An 18009-nucleotide genomic window follows, 5' to 3' on the forward strand; every position below is an offset into this window, starting at 1 on the left:
AGACCCTGTCTTGAAAAACCTCCACCAAAAACAAACAAACAAACAAAAACCAAAATAAACAAAAATACCCATCATAGTTGTAGAGGCTGCAGAGATGGCTCTTTCAAAGGTCCTGAGTTCAATTCTCAGCAATGACATGGCAGCTCACAACCATCTATAATGAGATCTGGCACCCTCTTCTGGCATGTAGGCACACATGCAGGTGAAACACTGTATACTTAAATAAGTAAATCTTAAATAAATAAATAAATAAATAAAAAGGTGCAAGTTTAGCTGGGTGTGGTGGCGCTTGACTTTTAATTATAGCACTCGGAGACAGAGGCAGGTAGATCTCTGAATCTGAAGCCAGATTGGTCTACAAAGCTGTCCAGGACAGCCAGGGCTACACAGAGAAATCCTGTGTTGAAAAACAAAACAAAAAAGTGTGAAGTTTAGCTTATGAGTTATTGCAGACCAGACTCACATAGCCATCAGCCAGGTCAAGAAGCTGAGCGTCACTAGTCCCCAAAGAGCTCCCTTGTTCTCCCTCCAGTCACTGCTTTTCCCATAGGAAGTCATTGCTGTTATGGCTCACTTCATAATTTAGATTGGGTTGTTTTCAGTCTCCTTTGCTTTTTCAGGTAGAGCTCAAATAACCATAGCATCTTTGAACAAGGGGTAGTGCTTGGAAGGAGTGAGGTCACAAAATTCCTCTACACAGTAGAGGTGGAGAGAGGGCTTTTTTTGAAAGATTTTTAAAAGATTTATTTATTCTGTTTATTGTATATGAGTGCTTTATCTGCAGAAGAGGGCATCAGATAATATAGATGGTTGTGAGCCACCATGTGGTTGCTGGGAATTGAACTCAGGACCTCTGGAAGAACAGGTGGTGCCCTTAACCACTGAACATTCTCCCCAGCCCTGAAGGAGGGCTTTTAAGAGGGACCCAGAACACAATAGTGTCTGGGAAAATGTTCCTTTTCTATATTTCTCAAGGTTTAAGAACAACAAGAGGGCTTAATATATAGCTCAGTGGTAGAGAGCTTCCCTAGTATTCATGAGACCCTGAGGTTTGTTTTTGTTTTGTTTTTTACATAATATTTTTTTTTGATTATTTGGTAATTTCACATCATGAACCCCAATCACAATTCCCAGTCCTTCCAGGTCTCTCCTCCCCCAAAAAAAGAAGGAGGAGAAAGAAAAGGAGATCAAATTTGTTTTGCCCATATACTCATTGAGGTGTGGTCTAACAGTTGAAGGCCCTGGTTTTGATGCCCAGAACTGGAACAGGAAAACATAAATAATAAGAAATTCTCTTAATTTCTTTAGAAAATGTCGGGCTGGAGAGATGGCTCAGAGGTTAAGAGCACCAGTTGTTCTTCCAGAGGTCCTGAGTTCAATTCCCACCACCCATATGGTGGCTCACAACCATCTACAATGAGATCTGGTGCCATCTTCTGGTGTGCAAGCACATGCAGGCAGAATACTGTATAATAGATAAATAAATAAATAGAAAATGTCTTTGCCTTCACAACCTATTTTCTTTGCTTTTCTTTTATAGACCTCAAGCCCCATAGAAGAGGACTTTGAAAGGCCACAGAGTTCTTTTGCCCAACCTCAAAGCTATGGTAAGTCCCAGGGCAGGTCTCTTTGGTAATTCTTTGCCTTCATTTTCTGTTGAATTACAAGCATTTACAGCTGAGAGTTAGGTGGGTCCTTAGAAATAACCTTGTTCAGGCTTTTCATTTTGCAAGAAAATCAAGCAAGGCTCAGGGACCTCCCCTCATTAGAGTGAATCCTGTATGGGGCTGGAGGATGACTCAGCGACTAAGAGCGCTTCACTTCTTAACACCCACATGGCAGCTCACAACTGTCGGCAACTCCTGCATATATATCTGCACTCAGTGCAAGCAGTGCCTGTGGAGGCAAAACACCCTTACACATAAAGTACAAATAAAGATTAAAAATAAAATAAAAAGAATGAATCCTCTCCCCCTCAGCAGCCTCCTGTGGCCACACACTGTGTTCTTTACACCCCCTTGGCGTTTCTGCAGCACACTTGTGAGTGGTGTGCACTGCCCAACTTGTAGGTCCCTTGATGGCATACAGCGGGCTCAGGGTTATCACTCTTGAGCAACCAGAGGGATGTGCACAAGCCACAGAGCTGGTTATGGACAGCACAAGACTAGAACTTAACTTCTGCTCTGTCTCTGCCCTAGAAGCCAGAAAGAATATCATCATCATTTTCCTTTGCTTAGTATCTTTTTCCCTTTTAAAATTTACACTTTTAAAATTAGTATAAATATAAGGTTTTGCTGTGACATTTTCATACCGTATACATACTCTGCTCTGTTTACAGTCAGTCCCTTTTTATCCTCTCTGGTTCTCCCTAGGCATTCTCAGTAGCTCCCTTTTCCTATATGGTCCCCCCTCTATTTTCATAACATAAACTATTTTTTAAAAATCTAGATTCTGCATATGAGATAAAATACACAGTATTCATCTTAGTGAGTCTAACTTATTTTGCTTAACATTATGATCTCTACTTCTATATTCCTACAAAAACTAATTTTCATTCCTCTTTACATCTGAATAAAGTTCATTATGTCTACACAACACACTTTTTTATCCCTTTATCCGTCAGTAGTTGTCTAGGCTGATGCCATGTTTTGGCAATTATCAACTTGTTCAGTATCTTCAAAACTCAGTAACAGCCAACTATGCAGATTTTAACTTAATACTCCAGGAGTCAACAAAACAAAACAAAACAAAAACCTCCAGGAGTCTTGTTCATTTGTCCTTTTTTTTCTCTTTGAAAGCAGATTTAGGGTTATACTAAAGTCATTCTAATACAGGCGTGAGCATGAGAGACTCAAAAACTAAGACATACTTAAGAATCATGGGTGTAGCCGTGTCTAAGACAATCTCCTCTTTTTTTTTAAACTTTCTTAATTTTTTACATTTATGTATGTGTTTGGGGGATACACATGTGGATGTCAGAAGACAACCTGTGGAAGCCAGTTCTCTACTCCACCATGTGGGTCCTGCAACTCCAGCTCAGGTTATCAGGCTTGGCAGCAAATGTCTTTACCTGCTGAGCCAGTTTTCATATCTTTTCTCCTTTAATGACAAAGTTTCACTATTTAGCCCCCAAGTTGACTTTCAACTCATGATCTTCCTCAGCCTTCTGAGTCCTGGAATTGCAGGCCTTTGCCACCATGCCCAGCCAGCTGCCCTTGATGTCTATGTAATTTATAAGGAAGTTTCCATTACATAAGAAAGTAACATTGGACCAGCAGGCAGGGAAGTGAACTGTTGGTTCTGCTATAGATACTTTTAAAAGCTGTGTAATTTTCCGGGCGTGGCAATCCCAATCTAGGGCGTGGCCTAGAATCCCAGCACTTGGGAGGCAGAGGTAGGTGGTCGCTGTGAGTTGGAGGGACAAAGCGAATCCAGGACAGCCAGGGCTACACAGAGAAACCCTTTCTTGGAAACAAACAAACAAGAACAAAAAGCTGTCTAATTTGTCCTTGTGGCATATGCACCCATGTATTTTTAAAGCAGAGTTAAAAGCTAGATCTGAGGCTGGAGATACACCTCAGTTGATAGTGTTTACCATGCAAGTGTAAGAACCCAATTTAGACCCCAGAGTCCATGTGAAAAAGCCTGGCATGGTGGCACACACTTGTAATCCCATCACTGGGGATGTGGGGCCTCCTGGACAGCCAGCCTAGCCTACTTCGCAAGCTCCAGCCCACTGAGTGACCCTGTCTCAAAAAAAGGTGGAGAGCTACGAAGGAACAATAGTTGAAGTTGACCTCTGGCCTCTGCATGCATGTGCATGCATTTGAACACATTCAGATGCAAAGCTGGAAATGATAATACAAAAGTAATAGTAGTCTCAAAGTAAAAAGACATGTGGGGCAGTGTCATGGCTAAGTCCTTGGGTTCCATTCCTAGGACTGAAAGCAGCTGAAAGCTTTTTTAGAAAAAATTATATTCTCGGATTCAGGATATGTATTAAAAGGTCCCAGCATCTACAGACACCCATCTTTTTTGTTTGTTTTTCAAGACAGGGTTTCTCTATGTAGCCTTGGCTGTCCTGGAACTAGCCCATAGACCAGGCTGGCCTCTAACTACAGTGATCCGCTTGCCTCTGCTTCCTGGGACTAAAGGTGTGTGCCACCACGCCCAGTCTGGATTGTTTTCTGTGGGTCTGACTTTCTGTGTAGCCTTGGCCAAGCTCATGTAAATTGTGGTTATTGGTTTATGCTTTCTTGATGTTTGTCTGTTTTAAAGGAGTATGACAGGAAGAGGGTCCCATCCCCCAGCATCTCCCTACTGGTTGGTTCATGCCTGCTGTAGGCAACACTGTTCTGGGAGACCTTCCTGGTGCCCAGCAGCCACTTGGATTTAGGAGTAGGGTTAACCATGAGCATTTGGAGTCAGGGTCAGCTGCCTTTCCTATAGGACAGTTTAAATGGAAAGGAAAATGAATACAGTCTGTTTGCCTACATACTTGAGAGGCTTCTTAGAACTGGGGAAGGCTAACGTCAGACACTTGATACCTGGAAACAGAAGACTGTTAGCTGCCTTTTTAGCACTTGCCCACTTTCTGCTCACCTCTCTTTAAACAGTGGTGTTAGCTAAGAGGCACAGTTTGTTGTCTGTTTAGGAATAATCTTTCTCCCAAACCGTTGGAGTTGAGGACCAGGCCTGGACCTTCCTCATGTGTGCTACTATTGAACTAAAGCCCAACCCTATCCCTTTGGATTTAGAATCTTAAGTGAACAGTTTGTTAGCTTCAACACCCCCAGTGTTTGCCTTGAAAAGACAAAATAACTGTCAAATGTAAAAGCCTACTGAATAGCTTGGTTGTACTATGAGTGTAGGGATCTAGCCCTCCCCACCCCTGAGCTTGCACACACGCCACAGAGTGCATGTGGAACCTGAGGACAGCGCTTAGTGGGCTCTCTCCGGACACCTGATTTAGGCTGTCAGGCTTCTGGGCAAATGCTTCTTAAGTCCAACCCAGATGAAGACACTCGTGTTGGATCATCTATTTATTTCTTGAGACTTGGGCTGGCTGTCCTGGAACTCACAATGTAAACTAGGCTGGCCTAGAACTCAGAAATCTTCCTGTCTCTGCCTCCTGAGTGCTGGGATTAAAGTAAAAATGCATTTTCTTTATCATTTCAGTTGAAGAAAAGTTCCAAATAAGAGAAATCTTTGGAAAGAATGCTGAGATTTTGTCTAAGCCTCAGTTCCAAGCTGTTCAATGGTATGGTCTGTTCATTTCTTCATCAGTTTCAGAGCCAGAAGCAATGTTCATTGGTTGAAAGTTATTAGATTTATGTATTGCTTGTCTTCCAATATATTACCCACGTCATACAAATTAGCTCTGAGCATTAAAAATATTAGGACTTGTTCAGCAGAATTTGACAGGTAGTGAAAAGGAGTAATTGTTTGTATTCAAATCCTGGCTTTTGATATGCCATCCATATGACATAGGTCTCTGCCTTTCTGCTGTCAGCATCTTCAAAATAGGAATGATAAAGCCAAGCCTAGTAGCATAGGCCTTAAATCCCAGCACTGTAAGTTCAAGGCCATCCTGTCTACATAGCAAGATCCAGAGCAGGCAAGGATTATATATTGAGAACTTGTCTCAAAATAAATGAATAAATAAAACTGGGATAATAAATCTGAGAATACTGACATAAGAATTCAAGGAAATATGGCCTGGATAGATGGCTCAGGGGTTAGAGCACTGACCACTCTTCCAGAGGTCCTGAGTTCAATTCCCAGCAACCACATGGTGGCTCACACCCATCTGTAATGAGATCTGGTTTCCTCTTCTGGTGGGCAGGCATACATGCAGGCAGAACATTGTACACATAATAAATAAATAAGTCTTAAAAAAAAAAAAAGAATTGAAGGAAATAAGCCAGGTGGTGGTATTGGTGCACGCCTTGTGTCTGTGTGTGTACATAAAGTAAAGAAAACGGGAGATATTTAGTGTGGGATATGCTAATAATGCTATATCCCATGAGAACTGATACTGAAGCTTAAGCATTGGTTGAAGTAAATATGGGTCATTTGTCTTGAGTATCTCTTGTGGTATTTCTCCATGCAAGCCTCTCTGGACGCTCTATACCAGGAAGCTGTCTCACACTTGCTAAAGCCTCCTGTCTGTGCCCTTTGCTCCAGTGTCCACCTCCCAGCAAAGTACCTGTGCTCCACTGGCGTTCTACGGAACTTGCTCTCCATTGTATAGACCAACTGACTGGCCTGTTTCAGAGCTGGGATCACCCTTTGAGAATATTTGTCCAAAATAAGAATTGAGACCACACAGGCTGAAGAACTTGTGACTACTTAGCATTGGAACCAGGGCTAGAACCCAGACTTTCCACTTGCCTCTTACCCTAGGCTGTGAACTGGTACCAGGTTAATGCATTTGACATAAGGAACTCATTTTCTTGCTTTTTCTCTCACAGTGCTGAAGATAAACAAGAAGAGATATTAGAAGAGGTACCAAAGGAACCGAAAGAGAAAGACATGTATGACCACCAAAGAGTAGCTAAGGATGCTTATGTAGTCTTGGTTTTATGGGAATATTTCCTTGTTTGTAAGAATCTGTATTCCTCCTCCTCCTCCTCCTCCTCCTCCTCTTCCTCCTCCTCCTCCTCCTCATTATTATTTTAGTTTTTGATACAGGGTCTTTCTGTGTAGCCTTGGTGTCCTGGACTCACTTTGTAGACCAAGGTGGCCTCGAACTCACAGCAATCCTCTTCCCTCTGCCTCCCAAATGCTAGGATTAAAGGCGTGCGCCACCACGCCCGGCTCAATGATTATTTTTTGAGAGATTAAAGCACTGCTGTGATGTGCATGTGGAGCGAGAGGATAGCGTTGTGGAGTTGGTTCTCTCCTTCTATGTTTACATGGGTTCCAGGGATCCAACGCAGGCTGCCAGCCTTATGCAGCAAGTGCCTTTCTCCTCTTTCTAATTTTATTTCTTTTTTATTTTTTTATGTACAATGGTGTTTTGCCTACATGTATTTCTGTGTGAGGGTGTCAGATCTTGGAGTTACAGACAGTTGTAAGCTGCTGTGTGGGTGCTGGGAATTGAACCCTGGTCCTTTGGAAGAGCAGTCAGTACTCTTAACCGCTGAGCCATCTCTCCAGCCCCTCTGCCCCTCCACTAAACATCTTTATGGCTCTTACTCTTTTTGGTTTTCAAGACAGGGTTTTTCTGTGTAAAAGCCCTGAGCTGTCCTGGAACTCACTCTGGAGACCAGGCTGGCCTCGAAATCACAGAGATTCACCTGCCTCCGCCTCCCAAGTGCTAGGAGTAAAAGCGTGCCCTACCACTGCCCAGCTCTGGCTTTTATTCTTACCATAAGTATATTTATTATAACTGTCTTCTTTCACCAAAAAGCTGTTATTTAATCAATGATATCTATTATTAACAGCACATCTTATAATCAAGGAACTACAGTGATGATGATCATGGTAATAAGTTTATTACTTGAGATAGATTAAATGCACTTTCTACATAAACAGCCTTTCTTAAATGGGAATTTTGTTTTTGTCAGCCAAAATATGTTTCAAGTCATATATTTTTTCATTTTGTGCTGCCAGGAATAGAACTCCAGGGCCTGTCTGTCATATGCTCGGCAAGTGCTATGCTGCTAAAACCGCATCTCTAGCTCAGTATCTTTTTCTTTGTTTGTTTCTTTATTTGGGAGTGAGAGGTTTATGGGCATGCTCCACGCTGCCCTCCACCCCAGCTGTTTGTTGTTTTGGTTATTTTTTGAGCGTGGGGCCTTGGACTCATTGTGTAGCGTAGGCTAGCCTCGAAGTTAGGCGCTCCTTCTGGTTTAGCTTCCCAAGTGCTGAATTTATGGGCATGAGCAAGCTACTGCTTCTGGCCCCAGAGTCTCTTTGTTAAGATAGAACTTTTTTTTTTTTTTTTTTTTTGAGACAGGGTTTCTCTGTGTAGTCCTGGGTGACCTGAACTCATTTTATAGACCAGGCTGGCCTGGAACTTATAGAGATATGCCTGCTTCTGCCTCTAGAGTGCTGGGATTATAAGCATGTGCCACCATGCCTGGCTTTTTATTTTGTTTTGTTGTTGTTTTGTGTTTTTTTTTTTTTTCAAGACAGGCTGTCTCTGTGTAACAGCTCTGGCTGTCCTGGAACTTGCTCTGTAGACTAGGCTGGCCTGCCTCTGCCTCCCAAGTGCTAGGATTAAAGGTATGTGCCCCTATACCTGGATTAAGATAGGTATCTGTAAATTTTATTTTATTTGTATTGGTGTTTTGCATGCAAATATGTGTATAACTTGTGTACAGTGCCCAAGAAGGCCAGAGGATGACATTGGATTCCTTAGAACTGGAGTTACAGATGACTATGAGCCGTCATGTGGATGCTGGCAATTGAACCTGCTGAGCCATCTCTCCAGCCCTACTTTGAAAGATACTTCTTTCTTTCTTTCTTTCTTTTTTAACCTGCTTTGTTTTTGTTTTTGGTTTTTGAGACAGGGTTCCCCTGTGTAGCCCTGCCTGTCCTGAACTCACTTTGTAGAGTAGGATGGCCTTGAACTCAGAGAGATCTGCCTACCACTGCTTCTTGAACACTGTGATTAAAGATGTGTGCTACCACCACTCAGCTTAAAGAAACTTAATATTTTCTTTAAGATAGTCTCTAATCTATTGACAAGTAATGATCTTATCAAGAATATACTCTAAAAGAAGAGTCAGACGTGGTGGTACCTATCTGCAATCCCAGCATTAAGGAGCCTGAAGCAGTAAGGTTCAAGTTCAAGGCCAGTTTATGGTGAGTTCAGACTCATCACAATAAATGAAGTTCTTATCAGGAATTATTCTGTTTTCCAAATACATCTCCACATTTCACAATTACTTTGTACCTTTTCTTTTCCTTTTAAGGTTTGAGCCTTGCAATGTCGTCGAAGTTGCCTTAGAACTCAGGATGGCTCTGAAGTCATGGCAGTCCTTTTGCCTCGGCCTCAGAAGTGCACCACCGTGACCAGCGTGTTATGTGCTCTTTCTTCCACAGATCACTGACAGACATTCAAGACTTGTCCAGCATCACTTATGAACAAGACAGCTCTGTTAAGGAAACATCGTTGAAAACACCCAAATTAAAGCATGCACCTACTAGTGTCAGTACTCCGCTCAGCCCAGGTAATCACACACAGGGAAGGGTGTCTTTAGACGAGGAATTCACAGGCTCTTCCTATGTATTTTGGCTGAGCCTAAATCCTGATGGCTATTTTCTCCCAGAGCAAAAGTGATTTCTTTTTGTTGTTGTTTTGTTTTTCGAGACAGGGTCTCACTGTGTAGCCTTGGCTGTCCTGGGCTTGCTTAGTAGACCAGGCTGGCCTCAAACTCACAGCCATCTGCCTGCCTCTGCCTCCCCAAGTGCTGGGATTAAAGGCATGTGCCACCACGCCCGGCTTTGCAAAGGTGGTTTCTCAAGAGAACAATAGTAGTTATTCTCTGAGCCAGGGGTAGGATATGCTGTAACAGGGTAACAGACCCTCCCTGCAGGAGGCAGCCTACTGCAAAGGGAGGCAAGTTGGGTTTTAGCGTTCAACTGCCTTACTCTCAGAAACAGTTAATTAAATGAATTCTCATAGTTAAATATCCATATCTCCTGAGTTGTTTTTAGTTGTTTGCTTGCTTCCCTTCCCCCCCCCCCCTTCCTCTTTCCGAGACAGGGTTTCTCTGTGTAGCCCTGGTTGTCCTGGACTTGCTTTGTAGAGCAGGCTGCCCTCGAATCCACAGAGATCCACTTGCCTCTGCCTCCCAAGTACTGGGATTAAAGGCACGCGCCACCACACTCAGCTTTGATTGTTTTTTTTTTAATATTGGGGATCAAATATTGAACTTCGTGAAACCAAGCAAGTTCTCTCCCACTGAAATATCTCTAGCACTGTCCTCTCATAGTTTTCTATTAAATGGCACAGGCGTGGTAGAGAGAAATTAGGAATAGCTCTCTCTCTCATTCAGTAAAATGATAACAAACTAGTTTCCTTTACCAATTCACTAGGGCAATAGATCATGACCCTGAGTTTCCATTGAAGTGTTAGTGCTGGTGCTGTACTTACTCATTGGAAGTTAGGGTTAGATTGCAGTGCTGGAAAAGCTCCAGTACAGAGTCGGCTCTGTATGCAAGTAGCTCTGGGTAACTGCAGAAACATGAAAACACCACCTTCTGCGTAAGCATACAAGTCCTTGAATCCTGCTACCATGTGTGGCCAGCATCAAATATTTTCTTCTCAGTGTTCTTATTTCTGGTAAATTCGTAGCTTAATTTTGATACCGGGCATATGTATATATGTATGCATGCACATGCCTTGAGAACCTAGAATATAAAGTTTGAGACCAAGAAGCTAAGATTCATGGCTGTTTCAGTTATTAGGAATTTGGGAAATTCCTGGCATAGTTAAAGTTTTGTGGTTATTTTGTTTATAATATAAAGAATCCAGAGACTTAATGCTCTCTTTTTTTCCTAGCGTCAATTTCTTCAGCTGTTAGTCAGTATGAAGACTGCCTTGAAAATACCACATTTAAAGTTAAAAGAGGATCTACATTTTGTTGGAATGGTCAAGAAGCTATGAGAACTTTATCTGCCAAGTTTACAAGTGTCCGAGAGCGAGCCAAGAGCCTGGAATGTCTCCTTGCTGCTTCTAAAGCCCTGCCTGCAAAACTGACTGATGCTGTGAGTTTTCCAGTTTTGGCTTACACTTTCATGATACCAGTCCAAGGTCCTCAGTGATGGAAAGCCTAGGATTTCTCCAGATGCGTTTAGAAGCAAGAAATACCCTAGCTTCCTTCCAGGCATCCCTGGGCCCTCCCTGGAGTCTGCGTTGTGGGAGGGCTGTGCTTTGCTTCTTGAGCGGGATGCTTCCTTGAATGCTGGTTGATCTCCCCGAACTGGCAGGAAAAACTCATTTTATATCTATCCCTTTCTCCTTGTCCACAGCTCTTCTTTTGTTCTCCCTCACATTTTACATGTTTAATCTTTTTAAGAAAACCACAAATCCAGCCAGGTGGTGGTGGCACACACCTTTAATCCCAGCACGCGGGAGGCAGAGGCAGGTGGATTGCTGTGAGTTCCAGGCCAGCGTGGTCTACAAAGCAAGTCCAGGACAGTCATGGCTGCACAGAGAGACCCTGTCTCAAAAAAACCAACCAACCAACCAAACAAACAAACAAACAAAAAAGAAAACCACAAATCCCTGTGTAATACTGCTATTAAAACCCTTTGGCTAGCTGGGCAGTGGTGGCGCACACCTGTTTTTGTTTTGTTTTCTTTTCCTCTGGAGGCAGGGTTTGTCTGTGTAGCCGTGACTATCTTGAACTCACTCTGTAGACCAGTCTGGCCTCGAACTCACAGCGATCTACCTGCCTCTGCCTCCTGAGTGCTAGGATTAAAAGTGTGCACCACTACGCCCAGCTGTAGTGCACACCTTTAATCCCAGCACTTGCAGACAGAGACAGGCAGATCTCTGTGAGTTTGAGGCCAGCTTTGTCTACAGAGCAAGTTCCTGGACAGCCAGGGTTTGTACACAGAGAAACTGTCTTGACAAACAACCCCTGCCTGAACCCTCTCCTTCCCTCCAATACTCAAAATCTTTTGGTTGACCCTCTCTATTAGTTTGATTTCTGTTGCTAAAATAAAACACTGACTAAAAACAACTCAAGGGAAAGATGGGTTAATTTGGGCTACAGCTCATAGTCCCTCATCCAGAGAAACCAAGGCCTTCACCTGGGGGTGAGATCTGGAGGATCACTGTACTGACTGCTGCTGCTGCTGTAGTAAACACAGTGACGAAGGAAACATAAAAGGAAGCATTTAACAGGAACTTTGTTTACAGTGTCAGGGGTTATTCCATGGTCATTATGGCTGGGGCATAGCAGGCAGGCACGGGGCTCATGTCTGACCCACAAGATGCAGGCAGGCAGAGCACAAACTGGGCCTGGCCTGGGCTTTTGAAACCTCAGAGCCCACCCTTGGTGACACACCTCCTTCAGTAAGGCCTCACCTCCTAATCCTTTCTAAACAAGCCCACCTGCTGGAAACCACACATTCAAATACATGACCCACCAGGAGCCATTCTCATCCAGATCACCACAGCTGTTCACTGCCTTTCTCCTGGCTTGTTCAACTACACTTCTTACATAGTCTAGGCCACCTGCCTAGGGATGGCACCGCCCACCGTGAGCTGAGGCTTCCTGCATCAATTAGCAATCAAGAAACTGCCTCAGACATGCCTAGAGGCACATACAATGGAGACAGATACTCAAGTAAGGTTCCCTTTTGTATGTCAAGTTGATAACTAAAGCTAACAGTGACACCCTCTATAAACAGACTGGTTGTTTTCTTTAGTACTTAATGGAAAATTGATTGAAAAAAAAATTTTTTTTTTTTTAATTTGGCTCACAAAAGTTCTACCCAGAAGTGAGGAAATAAGAAGGACTCTTATGCTTTCACTCAACTGTTAACTGGGCAGATTCTAAGTGCCAGGTGCCTTATCCAAACCTGAATAAGAAAGACAGGGTCTTTCTTAAAGTTAGCAGTGGCTTAGTGAGGAAGACAGGCCCGTGTGATTGCCAGGTGCTCAGCAGACAGACCATGTTGTTGAGAGGGCTTTCCAGGAGAGGTGACTTGTTGAATTTGTACATACTGTCCAAAATAAATGGACACGACTGTGCTACATGTGTCTTTTTATTCAGTGAACACACTGGTTACCACGCTTTATGTCTTCTATAGAAAAAATGGTATGTGTACACTGGGGCTGGTTCTTCTAACATTTCTCCGGCATCTGTGACATCAACCTATGCTACCCAGAGGAGGAGCCTACCCAGAGGTACCCTGTGTTTAATCAATAGCAAAGCAGTTCATTGGAGTTAGGTAGCTGAAGAAGTTGATGTTCATGAATATTTCATGTAACATTTGGTTTGAACAAAAATGTTATTTTTCTATTATTATAAAAGTAAAGTATATTCATTATTGAGAACTTGGTGAATAAAGAAAAGTTTTAAAAAATGATCAAATAGTCATACCATAGCTTGCTGTATTGTACAACTTTTGTGCATTATCTTGTTTCATAGTTTTAGAGATAAATAACATGTATTTTAGTCCTTGTGACTATGTTGTGTATCAGTTCTAGACTCTGTTCCCCCCAATTGCTCAGCACCCTTACCTGTTAGTTCCATATCCATGGATTCAACCAGGGGCAGATCACAGGTGTTTGAATAAGATTGCCTCTACTGTATTGGACATTACAGATGCTTAGTCTCTCTTTCTTCCCTAACTAAACAGTGTAATGTATTTGCATAGCATTTATTTATTTATTTATTTATTTATTTGCATAGCATTAGATATTACAAGCCATCAAATACTATGGCACTTTACATAAGGAACTGAGCACCCATGGATCTTGGTATTGCCAGGCTGAGAGATTTGGAAATACATCCTTATAAATACCAAAGGCTAATTGTATTTTGAGCATTTCCTCTTGTAATTAAGAATTTATATATGGGGGCTGGAGAGATGGCTCAGCAGTTAAGAGCACTGTCTGTTTTTCCAGAGGTCCTGAGTTCAAGTCCCAGCAACCACATAGTGGCTTACAACCATCTATACAGGGATCTGATGGCCTCTTCTGGCCTGCAGGTGTACATGCAGATAGGGCACTGATATATATAAGATAAATAAATAAGTTTTTAAAAATAATTTATATACGATAAATATGTATATATAAGAATGATAGTAAATATATAGTAGCTGCATAATACATTCTATATACGTTGTTTAACCATTCTCTTATTTGAATTTTTATAATTTAAATTTATTCTTACTTAAATTTTTTCAAGTTTTGCCCTTTGTGCATGAGTCTTATCTGTACCTCTGATCTTTTCCTTAGGATGGATTTCTTCAGAGACAGTTTTGAAATCACACAAAAATGCTAATAACTTCTAGGGCACATTGCTTTTGTTGCAGTAATTTCAGTGTCTAAGATCTTTGCTATAGCTTTTGGACTTTCTCTCCAGGAAAGAGAAATTCTGTATATTATATTGAAGGGTTTGTTATATATAATTGAGCGTGTGTGGAAAGACCCAAAAGATGTTTGCTTCCATATCTCCTACAGAGAACGGCCTCGTGCTTTGTGTTTTTGTTCATTTTGGCTAATCCATAGTCTGTTTCTCCAACATCCTGCTCCAGAGCATCCCCACACTCTTAGTAAGAGTGTCCTTGGAAGAGAGAAGCAGAGATGGGCTAAGTGGGGTGAAAGTGGAGAGTAAAGTCACTCATATATCAAGGAAGCCTCCACTAAGAATGTTATGTTAGATGCTCTCATACTCCTTAGTTTATTCTATTACTGAGAAAGCCTCAAGTCCATGGAAAGCCTGGAAAACTGCACTTGGGGTCTAGGAGAGTGTTAAGTCATTTTTACCCTTTTTCTTTTTCTTCTTCTTCTTCTTCTTCTTCTTCTTCTTCTTCTTCTTCTTCTTCTTCTTTTTTTTTTTTTTTTTTTTTTTAAGAACAAGTGGAAGCCACATCTCAGCATCATACTGATGACCTTCCACCACCAGCTCAGGAGCTACTTGATGAAATTGGTAAGAGGTGTTCAATATAAAACATACTCCTTGGCCCCTGTTGGTTCTTGTCACTGACCACATATGGTTTTGTTGCTTAGGTATCAGTGCTAGTACAGAGGTTGGTTGACACAGGCAGGGACACCTTTCTAGTCAAGTAGGCCAGGATCATTGGCCCATTTATTTTGTCATTTGTTACTAAAAGGTTTACGGAAGAGAGTCTGAGGTAAAGTAACAACATGTTACTCAGATGCTTTATGGTGAAGAACTAATTTTATTTTCTGAGGCTTTTGTTTTGTTTTCATTTCTTGAGACAGTCTGCTCTAGAGTTCAGTTCATAGCCAATCTGGCCTTAAATTCTCAATCTTTCTGCCTTAGCCTCAAAGTGTCCCACCAGGTATGCCTTGGAAGCCCTGGTCTTTAGAGGTCTCTCTCCTTGGATATGTGATGGTGCAGTCCTGGGTACAGGGGCTACAAAGAATTCTCAAGGGCACCACTTAGTTTTCAGGATTACTGTGGTCCTGGGAATCATAAGGAATAAAGACTTAATGCTCTGACTCAAAGCACAGCCATCCTCTGGGATTCTTAACTTTCAATCCCTGTCCTTTGACCTAATGAACTTGAGTAATTGCAGTATTATCACTGTTTTTTTTTCCCCCTGAAAAGACCTTTAGGGAGTAGTCAGGATCTGTCTCCTGCTCTTTTTTAAAAAAATTATTTACTTATTTAATTTGCATTTGTTTTGCCTGCATGTTTGCCTGTAACAGGGTCTTAAATCCTCTGGAACTGGAGTTACAGACAGTTGTGAGCTGCGATGTGGGTGTCAGGAATTGAACTCAGAACCTCTGGAAGAGCAGTCAGTGTTCTTAACCACTGAGCCATTTCTCCAGCCCCATATCTCCTGATTTTTTGGAGAGTTCACATCCAGAGATTTAGGCCCCTGATAGGAACCCTAAGACAAAAGGTCTTTTAGAACTCAGAGTAGGGCTGGAGAGATGACTCAGAGGTTAAGAGCACTGACTGCTCTTCCAAAGGTCCTAAGTTCAATTCCCAGCAACCATATGGTGGCTTATAATCATCTATAATGAGATCTGGTGCCCTCTTCTGGCTTGCTGGCACACATGCAGGCAGAAAAGTGTATACATATTAATTATAAATCTTTTTTTTAAATGGAACTCAGCTGCGTGGTGCGCACGCCTTTAATCCCATCAGGGAAGCAGAGGCAGGTGGATAGCTGTGAATTCGAGGACAGCCTGGTCTACAAAGCAAGTCCAGAACGGCCAAGGCTAACACAGAGAGACCCTGTCTCAACAAACAAACAAACAAACAAAAACAAAAACAACAACAACAAATGGAACTCAGGGTATAGGTGATCATTTAAGAGCAGCAAGGGACTGATAAAGGTAAAACTCTGAGCTAAATGTCTTATATGCCTTCTTGTCAGGCAGCAGTTTACTAACAGTAGGGAGGGAGCCGACCAGCACTGCCTAACGGAACTCCTCCCTCTCACAGCCAGTTAGGGTGGCCCAGCTGTCTCTCTGCTTTGTTCTGAAACAAGCCCCAGACAGAGAGCAGCCAGTGAATTTAGCATACACTTATCTTGGTCTAGTGAGCATTTTATAAGGAAGTGATGGATATTCATGGTAAACAAAAAACAAACATGACATAGCCCAGGAGAGAGGGAGACACCTGCTCTGCTCTGAGTGTAAAAATCAAGATTGGGGGCTGGTGAGTTGGCTCAGTGGTTAAGGGCACTTACTGCTCTTGCATAGGGCCTGGGTTTGGTTCTCTGCACCCACATGGTGGCTTAAAACCATCTGTAACTCAGTTCCAGGGATGTGAAGCCCTCTTACCATCTCTGTGGATACATGTGGATATATACATTTTTATACAAATAAAAATCTTTAAATTTGTTTTTAAAATCAGAGTTAGGAACATAAACTTTAGAGCCAAGATTTTCTGGGCTCAGTCTCAGTTCTCCTTCTTACTCTGGTTTATGAGAATTCCTCAGCAGTGTGAGCCCTCTCTTTAGTCCCCTCGTCTCAGTAGCTGTGTTCCAGGCTCCTCCTCACCTCCACTCTCAAGATTGTTGTTCCTCATCCGAAAAGCAGAAGTAAAAATAGTAGGTAATCTCATAGGGCTGTTGTTTAGATTATGAACATTAATTTTGAATTAATGTGCATAATAGAGCCAGGGGTGTGCCACATACCTTTAATCACAACACTCAGGGAGGCAGAGGCAAATAGATCACTGTGAGTTTGAGGCCAGCCTGGTCTACAATAGGAGTCCAGGACAGCCAAGGCTATACAGCGAAACCCTGTCTAAAACCCTCCACAAACGTACATAAATATTTAATATCTGCTATGTAGGCCTCTTGTGTTACCTTTTTTTTTTTAATCATCATCACCATCATCTGTCTTGGGTGTTTTGTTTTGTTTTATACAAGGTCTACATACATAGCTCTGGCTGGCCTGAAACTCATAGAAATGTGCCTGCTTTTTGTGTTCTAAGTGTGTTCTATTTCCTTTCCTTTCCTTCCTTCCTTAACATTTTTACGTGTGTGTGTGTGTGTGTGTGTGTGTGTGTGTGTGTGTGTGTGTGTGTGTGTGTGTGTGTACACATCTATAGAGCTTGTGTAGAAATCAGAGGACAACTTGAAGGAGTTGTTTCTTGTCTTCAACCCTATGGATGCTAGAAATGAAATTCAGATCATCCTGTGCAGAGGCAAGGACTGAACCCACTGAACCATCTTGCTCTCCTTTCATTTGTTTGCTTGTTTGTTGCTTGATTGGTTGTTGTTGTTATTATTACTGTTTGAGACAAAGTTTCATGTAATACAACCTAGCCTTGAACTCTACGTATGTAGCCAAGGGTGACCTTGACAAGTTTCTGCCTCCACCTCCTAAGTCCTGGGGTTATAGGTGTGCACCACATGCCTCCCAGTGCTTTGTTTTGCTTGAGACAGGGTCTCACTATGCAGTTCTGGCTATATAGCAATATAGTTCAGACTGGCCTTAAACGTTTTCCTGCTTGTGCCTCCTCAGTACTGAGATTGTAGGCATGTGCCACAACACCTACTATCAGTCCTTTAAAAATTCTTTATCAAGGGCTGGAGAGATGGCTCAGTGGTTAAGAGTGCCGCCTGCTCTTCCAAAGGTCCTGAGTTCAATTCCCAGCAACCACATGGTGGCTCACAACCATCTATAAGGTGATCTGGTGCCCTCTTCTGCAGATAAAGCACTCATGTGCAATAAATAAAATAAATAAATAAAAATTAAAAAAAGTCTTTATCAAGTGTTATTTGGGGCTTTATTATTTGAAGAATTCTTTTTGAACTCAGAATGTACTAAAGTAGTGGCTTTCAAACTTCCTAGGAGTCAGAGATAAACTGCAGGCCCTTTAGATT

The 18009-nt window shown here is 42.2% G+C and overlaps 1 protein-coding gene across 10 annotated transcripts in view; it reads left to right on the top strand.

Moving 5' to 3' along the window:
* Positions 1 to 18009, top strand: part of TEX14 (testis expressed 14, intercellular bridge forming factor) — a 152911-nt gene that overhangs the window by 125173 nt on the left and 9729 nt on the right. For all 10 annotated transcript variants that reach the window (XM_084803249.1, XM_084803247.1, XM_084803245.1 and 7 more), the window contains 7 exons: positions 1541 to 1607; positions 5179 to 5260; positions 6474 to 6536; positions 9055 to 9182; positions 10517 to 10722; positions 12778 to 12874; positions 14550 to 14624. In XM_084803249.1, the coding sequence (XP_084659375.1) occupies positions 1541 to 1607; positions 5179 to 5260; positions 6474 to 6536; positions 9055 to 9182; positions 10517 to 10722; positions 12778 to 12874; positions 14550 to 14624 (718 nt within the window). The remainder of the gene's footprint in view (positions 1 to 1540; positions 1608 to 5178; positions 5261 to 6473; positions 6537 to 9054; positions 9183 to 10516; positions 10723 to 12777; positions 12875 to 14549; positions 14625 to 18009) is intronic.

This window comes from Acomys minous (assembly GCF_964271855.1).
Source record: "Acomys minous genome assembly, chromosome: 12".
Lineage (NCBI taxonomy): Eukaryota > Metazoa > Chordata > Mammalia > Rodentia > Muridae > Acomys > Acomys minous.